Source organism: Neoarius graeffei, chromosome 24 (assembly GCF_027579695.1).
Source record: "Neoarius graeffei isolate fNeoGra1 chromosome 24, fNeoGra1.pri, whole genome shotgun sequence".
NCBI classification, from domain to species: domain Eukaryota; kingdom Metazoa; phylum Chordata; class Actinopteri; order Siluriformes; family Ariidae; genus Neoarius; species Neoarius graeffei.
The window spans coordinates 49,978,796-49,988,894 of record NC_083592.1 but is presented as its reverse complement, the minus strand read 5'-3'; the positions used below and the strand labels follow the sequence as shown (position 1 = coordinate 49,988,894).

Here is a 10,099-nt window from a genome sequence, read left to right as displayed (position 1 = left end):
ACGTCAAGGACAGAAGGACGAAAGCATTTCATCCTGACGGATGTCATTTAGTTCAGTTCAATCACGTAATGGTCCATAATGCTACAAAAGGATCAAACCCACATGGCAAGCCATAAGGGCCATAAACAAATAGTAAAAGTGAGAAGTACGCTGTTGAATAATGCATTGGCTTCAGCAGCCAAGCTGAATGTTAATGTTGGTGTCCTGCGATGGAGCTCTTTCTCCAGCTGACTGCTCCATGAAGCTGTTCAATAAGTGAAAATAACTCCTAGCTATCAACACGGAGCGGATATGTTCACTGGTGGCTGCTGGTGGGGGGTCATAAAGCTTTAGAAGAACAGAGTAACACCTGTTACACTACACCACTGTCTCAAGAAGTCTCAATTCTGACTGGTCAGAAGATGTCGATTAATTTTGTATTACAGAAAAATCAGCAGTTTAGTGTATATTAATGAGTTTATTATAATTTCCTCTGCCAACTTTGTTGGAGGAGGTTATGTTTTCACCTTTGTTTGTGGCTGTTCCCAACATAACTCAAAAAGTAGTGAATGGATTTGGATGAAATTTGGTGGAAAGGTGAACCATGGGCCAAGGAACAGTTGATTAGATTTTGATGCAAAACCGGATATGTATGTAGATCCAGGATCCAGATATGTATACAGATCCAGGATTTTTTTTTTTTGTCTGTTCCCAATGTAACTCAAAAAGTAGTAAACAGATTTCAATGAAATTTGGTGGAAAGGTGAGGCATGGGTCAAGGAACAATTATTTAGATTTTGATGGAAATCCAGATATGCATGTGGATCCAGGATCCATTGTTTTTTCATTTGCCGGTGGAAAATTTCAGGGTGTGCTGGCAAGTGCTACACCCCTATGGAATGCTCACTCTGAGCGGGTGCCCTCCATCAAGATGTGATATAGATGAACAGCGTGTGATGAAGACTGAACAGAAGTATTTATCTATCACTCTCCAGTCACTCAATCTATGTTGCAGTCCATAGACACTACCAGAGCCCCGTTAACCAGTCTAAGTTCAACAGTTTATGGTAGTTTGAGCAGAACTTCAGAGGTTATCAAGGAACAACATCTAAAACTTGCTGGTCATACATTCCTGGACACATCATCTCCTGCACACCTTATAATTACCTGGCTACCAATCCATGGCTACGCTGAGAGAGGATGACCACCATCAACTTTTGTTAACACTCTTGTTCACGACACTAACATCAACAACGTCAGTGAATTAGAAACTTGCATGAAAGACAGAGTGGTTTGGCGTTGATTGTCTCGCTGTTAAAACAAATGACACCAACCAGAAAGCCAGGATCCAGATTGTATACAGATCCAGGATTTTTTGTCTGTTCCCAACGTAACTCAAAAAGTAGTGAACGGATTTGGATGAAATTTGGAGGAAAGGTGAGCCATGGGCAAAGGAACAATTGATTAGATTTTGATGCAAATCCAGGTATGTATGTAGATCCAGGATCCAGATATGTATACAGATCCAGGATTTTTTTTTTTGTCTGTTCCCAATGTAACTCAAAAAATAGTGAACGGATTTGGATGAAATTTGGTGGACAGCTTTAGTATTATCCTAGGTTTAAGTGATTTGATTTTGATGTTGATAATATGTGGCTTGGTGGAGGTATACACTCTACTGTGTGCCCTTCTAGTTTCTTATTGTTTCTATAGTAACAGCTCATTCACAGGGTCTTGTATGGCAGATGTGCCACATAACCACATACAAATGTAGTTATATATTTGTTGATTCTTTGAGGGGGTTTTTTTTTCTGAAGGAGTCTCTAGTTTTAGTGCTTTGTCACAGTCCGAGGCAACATTTTATTTTTGATGTTTTTTATTAACTTAATAAGACAGAAATAAAGAGAGGCTTGTGAGGGAACAACTGTTCAGAGCTGCTATAACATGAGGAGAACAGAAATGTTCCATAACACTAAACGTAACTATAAATGGACAAAGAATATGATGTCATTCCTTAATAAATAAAAATGGTTAGGTTTGGCAAATCGCTATGGTGTAACAGGAATAAAACATGTTGAGGACATGCACTGTTAGCTGTTACTGATTGATTTTCCTATAATGAAAACACCCATAAGTGTTTTATTCCATACTTATCATGGTGACACTAGATTATTTTGTTCATTTTTAAAGGATGTGGTAATAAAAAGAATCAAAGCAAAGTGAAAAGTGAAGTTTTACAACCTAGTACTCAAAATTTCACCTGGACTGAATACTATAGTGACAAGGTTGGCGTGTGGTTTCTTTTTCCATTAATGGACTTAAAACACTTAGAACCAGCTACGGTTACACACACCTGTACAGCTGCTTCAATACTGTGCTTTCAGCCTACTGAGTGTCCTACTTTTTGAGCAATGTCAGGATTACGGCCTAATTGTAAAGCAAATGCACACCTGTGCTGCACTTGTCCTCAGTCACCCCTGAACATGAGATGTCTTCAAACTCAGTCACCTGTCTTCCAGTCACATCCCCAGACTAAAAGGTTTTAAAAGCTTAAAAAAAAGAAAAGATATCAGTGTCGGTCTGCGCTGCCATTCACACAACGCTGCTGTCTTTCTCCTATGCTTATTTTTTCTTTTTTGATGTTTTGTAGCTCAGCCAAAATGACTGACTGTATTTTTGTCACGTTTATGAGTGTCACATTTCTGAAACCTTTTTAAAGAAAACATAATGGATTGAACGTGATGTCTCATCTGATTTGTTCGAATAAGATTTATTTTTCTGGAATATAAACATCGTGGTCAGTCAAGATTTTTTGAATAATATGAACTTTTATAAGTCGACTTGATTAACAGAAGCTGTTAAGAGTCCAGTGGGGCATTTTATGTATAATTGGTGTTGAGTAGGGGCGACATGGTGGTGTAGTGGTTAGCGCTGTCGCCTCACAGCAAGAAGGTCCGGGTTCGAGCCCCGTGGCCGGCGAGGGCCTTTCTGTGCGGAGTTTGCATGTTCTCCCCGTGTCTGCGTGGGTTTCCTCCGGGTGCTCCGGTTTCCCCCACAGTCCAAAGACATGCAGGTTAGGTTAACTGGTGACTCTAAATTGACCGTAGGTGTGAATGTGAGTGTGAATGGTTGTCTGTGTCTGTGTCAGTCCTGTGATGACCTGGCGACTTGTCCAGGGTGTACCCCGCCTTTCGCCCGTAGTCAGCTGGGATAGGCTCCAGTTTGCCTGCGACCCTGTAGAACAGGATAAAGCGGCTAGAGATAATGAGATGAGATGAGATGGTGTTGAGTAATATGGATACAGTTATCACAAATACAAAAAAAAAATGCTGTCAGTTCAGTATTCTGTAATAACTGGTAGGCCCACTCTTTGCCCACCCACCCATTGCCTCCAATGACTTTTGCATCCCGTGGACAGGTTTTTTTTTTCCTTTAATGCTCTTGCCTCGTCCCATTTTTTTATTACAACGTGAGAAATTCAAATGCAGATGGTGGGCATGTTCTTCTTCTTATAAATGAAGTCATAAAAAACCCCTGAATGGACGCTGACACCAAATCTCACCCTACCTTTCATCCTACTAAGATTTTCATTGTGCAAGTTCTGCAAATAAAAGAAGTGTGAGAACATATGTTGGCTTTCCTTGAACTTACTGATGGCAAGTTGTTGAATAGGTTTCTGAATGAAGGAAAAGAAAAATAGAGTCTTGAAATCACTCAAATGGCTGAGAATCAAATAAATATACAGATAACTCTGCCAAACTGTCTTCCAAATGAAACAATCTCTGAAAGCAATGATTGTTTTCTCAGATTTAATGAGCACCAACAAGTATGGATTACAAAAATACTAAACACAAGCACATACGAACAAACCAGGCAGCATATGTGTGTGTGTGTGTGTGTGTGGGTGGGTGGGTGAGTGTTTCATCTGAGTCATTGAACATTTCAATTCATCGTTCTATCACACTGTATGGTGGAAAATGTAAAAATAAATCTATAAGACCTCGGTCTTTAGGTAGTGCTGAGTCCTTGGTTGAAGTTCATGAGTAGGTGAGAAGATTTTCCTTTGCTGCTTGGCTTCGTGGTCCTTCATGCACACTGCGACGAAAAGAAACGATCCTCCAATGACCAGCAGAAGTCCTGAGAACCAGGCGGAGAACATGGCCTCCCCATACTCCCAGCGTGGCATCACATCAGGAAGACCCTCATCCCAGAACTCCACCACCATCACGTATGCTATCAGTGAAACCGGGGCCAGAGTTGTGATTCCTGACACCCAGATCAGCACACCACCAAGGATGAGGAGTCCTTTCTTTAACCTGTCACGACCGGCCCCGATCTCAACACCATCGAGTCCAAAAAACGCCACCAACACGCCGAGGAACCCAGTCGCAATGGATATACACATGAGAATCCTTGAAGCAAGTGTGACTGGAGGCAGGGCGAGGAGAGACTCGAAGGCTTTACAATGGAGACCCACTTCCTCTGTGAAAATGCAAGTGTGCCACAGACCTTCGTACCAGTTCTCCATCTCATTCAGCTCCGAGTTCATCGTCTTCCACAGTGGCAAAAATGTGGTGATGAACGTTGTGACGAGGCCACCGAAAGCTACAAAGAGTGACGCTCTCTGTACAAGCTTAGTGGTTAGAATCACCATCGTCAATCCTGGATCCTTCCTCACTCTGTACATCTCAGAAAGCCTCGATCCAACTGATGCTGCTTTAATCTGTCCCTCCCCAGGACCCACAGAGCCACAGGCACAGCCCAACCCCACTCCTCGTGATCAGGTGTTTTAATAAGCGAAGCACGCAGTAATCCTTATGCATGTCCTTCCACAAGAGCCGTTCTGTTCAACAGAAGTGATGAATATCATCATAGAGGACAATAAGGGCTTTTTAAAAGCTGAAATAAGATAGGTCTAGATTTGAATCCGGTTGGAGCGCAAGGAGCCTCCGTAGGGCGAAACATGAGCAGGTCAAGGATGAAGGCACAATTAGAACAAAGAGACACAAGAATGAACCCAAAGCTAGTTTATATAGGAGCTATAGGCAAATCTGTACAGTGATACGAACTAATTAAAGACACTACAGATAAAATATATTCGAGCTACAAGCAGATTAGCGTTATAAAATGCCGTTACTGGAGATTATTACAGTACCTCTGTGCAAACACTCATTGAAAAAAATTCTCTCCTCAGCTCATGGTGAATATGATCAAAACGAGCCAGTTCTTCCAAACGTTCCTGCAATTCCAACATCTCCTGCACTCATGTTCTTAGTGGTCAGACTACATGATACTTTTGTCACCGTATCAGATTAGATGATCACAGTGCCATAAATTCTTGCCGTGTCTTGGTCAGGAAACTGGTGATGATTGACCAATCATCGTTAACATCTTTGAACTTTGTCTGGTAGGAGGGTCAAAAAATTGTCAATGATGGCTATCAAGAAGCATATCATAGGAGTTGTCAAACTAGGTGAGAATATACGAGAAACTCAATGGGCATCCAAGATGCCACATTACTGTTCTTCGATTATGTCACACTACAAGGCTGGAAATTTGTCAACAAAATTGTGTCAAAATCGGGCTGAATTTGTATATCTGATCCCAGAATTGCATCATATTTGCAGTTAGACAAATTAAAGTAATGCTACATTTACCATTTATGATTTACCATTAGACGGGCAGCATGCCTTCTTTCAGCACGGTGGTGTAGTGGTTAGCGCTGTCGCCTCACAGCAAGAAGGTTCTGGGTTCGAGCCCAGTGGCCGACGAGGTCCTTTCTGTGCGGAGTTTGCATGTTCTCCCCGTGTCTGTATGGGTTTCCTCCGGGTGCTCCGGTTTTCCCCACAGTCCAAAGGTGGCTCTAAATTGACCGTAGGTGTGAATGTGAGTGTGAATGGTTGTTTGTCTCTATGTGTCAGCCCTGTGATGACCTGGCGACTTGTCCAGGGTGTACCCCGCCTTTCGCCCGTAGTCAGCTGGGATAGGCTCCAGCTTGCCTGCGACCCTGTACAGGATAAAATGGATGGATGGATGGATGGATTTACCATTATGCTAAAAAACGTATAACACTCAGAAAAACAGAACATTCTCAGGCCCAAAAGTTTCTAGAAAGTTCCTTTTCCTGAGGATCCGCTATTTCCTGAACAACCTGCAAGAGCTGCTGATGTCCTACTGCCACTGCTCAATCAGGAGTGTCCTGACAGACTGTATCTTTGTGTGGTACGCCAACTGCTCAGCAGTGACAGGAGCGCCTCTTCAGAGGGTCATCAATACCACCTCGTAAATCATCGGCTGCTCACTGCCCACTTTGGAGAACTTATTCAGAATGTGCAATATCCTGAAGTGCAATATCTCAGCTGCTTATAGGTTACAGAAAAATAGATACATCTCATCATCTCTAGCTGCTTTATCCTGTTCTACAGGGTCGCAGGTAAGCTGGAGCCTATCCCAGCTGACTACGGGCGAAAGGCGGGGTACACCCTGGACAAGTCGCCAGGTCATCACAGGGCTGACACATAGACACAGACAACCATTCACACTCACATTCACACCTACGGTCAATTTAGAGTCACCAGTTAACCTAACCTGCATGTCTTTGGACTGTGGGGGAAACCGGAGCACCCGGAGGAAACCCACGTGGACATGGGGAGAACATGCAAACTCCGCACAGAAAGGCCCTCGCCGGCCACGGGGCTCGAACCCGGACCTTCTTGCTGTGAGGCGACAGCGCTAACCACTACACCACCGTGCCACCCAAAAATATATACATTTTATATTTATATATACATGTACATACATAAACACATATACTGCCTGGCTTTAAAAAAAAAAAAGTTGGATACTTGAATATTTCGTTGACCCACCTTTAGCCTTGACTGTGGCACACATGTGCCATAGCATTGTTTCAACAACCTTATGCAACATCACAACATTTATTTCCATCCAGAGTTGCATTCATTTGTCGCTGAGATCTTGTCTTGGCGATGGGAGAATTGAACCTACTTAGTAAAGTCTTTCCAGCACGGTCCAAAAACTCTCATAATCTGAGCCCTAATTTTATGCCCGTGCCATCAGGGAAGTAAAAATCCTCACGATAACCCGGTCATTCAGCACATTCAGGTCGTGAGCTGACTCCGTTTTATTGCCAGATAACGTTGCTGATCCTCGACCTGACCACAAGCCTCCAGAGGCTTGCACAGTGGCCACTATGCATGATGCTTCATGTGCCTCCCTTCTTACCCTGACACGCCCATCATTCAGGAAGAGGGTCAGTCTGGACTCATCAGACCGCATGACCTTTTTCCATTGCTCCAGAGTCCAATCTTTATTCTCCCTAGCAAATTCAAGCCTTTTCTACTGATTATTTTCATGAACAAGTAGTTTTCTTATGGACACTTAGCTGTTTAGTCCCAATCCTGTGAGTCCTTGTTGCATTATGCATGTGGAAATGCTCTTACTTTCACTATTAAACATAGCCATGAGTTTGACTGTTGAATTTTTATGATTCAACTTCGACAAGCTTTGAAGTGATCTCTGATCATGGTCAGTCGGGATTTTTTTCCGACCACATTTCTTCAGCAAAGTTGATACTTCATCACTATCCTTCCAGGGTTTAATAATGTGTTGGACAGCTTAATCGCCTTAACCTCCTTAGTTGTTTTCTTTGCTTGACACAGGATAATTTGACCTTCTGAAACACAGTAACATCTTTTCCATGATCATGGGATACGTCTTCTGACGTGTTTAAGAAATGAGAATCTACTCACTGCATCAGTTAGCGTTAAAAAAAAATTGTTGCCAGCTGAAATATATTAAAGGAGAACTGAAGTCATTTTTAAACATATTATTCAATTACATTTTTGGTTTTAGTAACCTCATATCGTGACTCATATTGGCAACTAATTGCAATTAAATATTATACTTATCGGCCTGTTTGGTTTTTAGCCGTGTTGAATTTAGTTTGTTTGGTCCACGGAAGGCATCACTCGTCCATGCGATCTTCACGAGACTTGTGCAAGACTTCGAAACATCAAGTGTCAGCCAGGTGTCAGTGCCGCCATTTTGAAAACTGTTTTCCAAACGAAATGTTGAACAAAAACGAGTTTAAGTGACGATTACTGCTTACTTTTTTCAAACTTTCCTGATTGCTATCAAAACAAACAAAACTTCCAGCTTGATTAAGTCAGCATTCAAAAGAGGGCGCGCGCGTTTTTTTGACAGCGTTGGCGGATGTTGGTCACTTTGATTTCCGCTGTACGTTTTACTTCCATCCTACGATGTCTCGCACAGGTCTCAACGAATCTCGTTTACGGCCATCGCTTTGACATACGGACTGATATATTACAGAGCGTATTTCAAACACTCATAACTTGCTATAGCAGCGACAAAATAGCGATCAAAAATGTATTCCTATATTTAATAAAATTTGAAATAGAATTTTGATGATAAAAAAATTGCCTTCAGTTCTCCTTTATGAACTGCTGATTGTTTTGGTACTACTACTACTACTAGAATGGCAACATTTTGAAAACTTGCTGAGCTGCAAAGCTAATATGTTTTAGCTTGGTTAAAAACTTCAAAAATACAAAAGCACCAACTTTTTAATGTACTTAATAAAAGTGCAAGAAAGAAGCTTAATTGAGAAAGAAGTCTGGATCCTTAAATCATGTTCAGTTTGATTACTGACGGTGAAAATGGATAAGAAATCCTGTAGCTAGTTCGCGTTCCTGTAGAACATGAACTAAAGCTAACAAACACCAGCTACTCTGCAGCTAAGCCATGAAAGTCTCAGACTTTAGCTAGCATAATGACTCTACAAGCTACAAACTAGCTTCCATGTTAAGCTAGCTGTCATAACACAAGCTAGCTAAATAAAGATATAAAATGTGGATACTGACAGCGACTGTATATATTTGTAGTGGTATACCGGGTCACTTACCTCTGTGTGTGGTGTTTTTTTGTTTTATTTTATTTTATTTTTACCTCTTTAGTGCTAGCATTTAAGTATATTAGCAGCTAATCACACAAAACATGGAGACATTTACAGATAAATATACAGTATCAAGGTGGAAGGAAATTAACGGTTCTTAGTGTCACAGACATTATAGATTAGTTTTATTAGGGATTTAGGATTTATTTAGCATATTTGGCTTTTAAAATATGTAGATTGTTAAGTCATTGATATGTTTTGAAGTGTGTTGGGAAAATGTGGTAAAGTAAATCGCAAGTAAAACCAAAACTGAAGTAAAGTATAGAGCAATCACATTCATAGAAAGAAAAAAATTTAAATCTATAGCTCTAGAAAGTTTTTTTTTTTTGCTTGTCTTTACACAAACCCATAAAGGTTCTCTATAAAACCCATCAGAAAGGACTGCAAGAACCTTTTTTTTTTTTAAGATATTTTTTGGACTTTTTCACCTTTATTGGATAGGACAGTGTAGAGACAGGAAATGAGCGGGAGAGAGAGAGAGAGAGACGGGGAGGGATCGGGAAATGACCTCGGGTCGGAATCGAACCCGGGTCCCCAGATTTATGGTATGGTGCCTTATCCACCTGAGCCAGGACTGCAAGAACCTTTGAGGAGCATCAGTGTGTGTTCACCTGGGCATTCAAACTGATTTCATTCTTATTTGTGTATTTATTGATTTATTTGATATCAATGCTCCTATTTGAACAAAAAGGACTGGGTTTCCAAAGACTCTTAGAAAAGTTCCTTCCTTTTTAAAGATCTGGGGGTGGGTTTCCCAAAAGCCTCTTAACGCTAAGAGTGTCTTAACTAGGAGAGAGAGTATTCATTGTGCTGCTCGCTCGCTCGACCATTTAACGTTGATCTTTGCGCTGCGATGCTTTTGGGAAACCCGGGCCTGATCTCCATCCAAAACGTCCTTGAGAAACTGAAGACACCCAAAACATGAGCAGGTTGGAGATAAAGGCACGAGCATCACATACACTTGGTGAAAATATGAATTTAATTGCATTTAATTTAAACTTTAAAGGAACCTTAAATTTAGTAGTAAATTTAAGTACCTTTACTGAACTTTTAAAATTCATAAAATATACTAGTACCTTTAAGACCCTTTATTGGTATTCTTAAAAGTAGTACTGATTTAAGTACATT

General features: G+C 41.1%; 1 protein-coding gene across 1 annotated transcript; it reads right to left on the bottom strand.

Annotated features, from left to right (window-relative positions):
* Positions 1 to 3,970: 3,970 nt before the first annotated feature.
* cldn26 (claudin 26) lies at positions 3,971 to 4,666 on the bottom strand. Its single transcript, XM_060906754.1, has one exon. It carries the CDS (start codon positions 4,664 to 4,666, stop codon positions 3,971 to 3,973), a length of 696 nt encoding a protein of 231 aa, XP_060762737.1.
* Between the last annotated feature and the right edge of the window lie 5,433 nt (positions 4,667 to 10,099).

What these genes read in the sequence shown, in the direction of transcription:
- cldn26 (XM_060906754.1), bottom strand. Translation starts at nt 4,666, where the DNA reads ATGTACAGAGTGAGGAAGGATCCAGGATTGACGATGGTGATTCTAACC.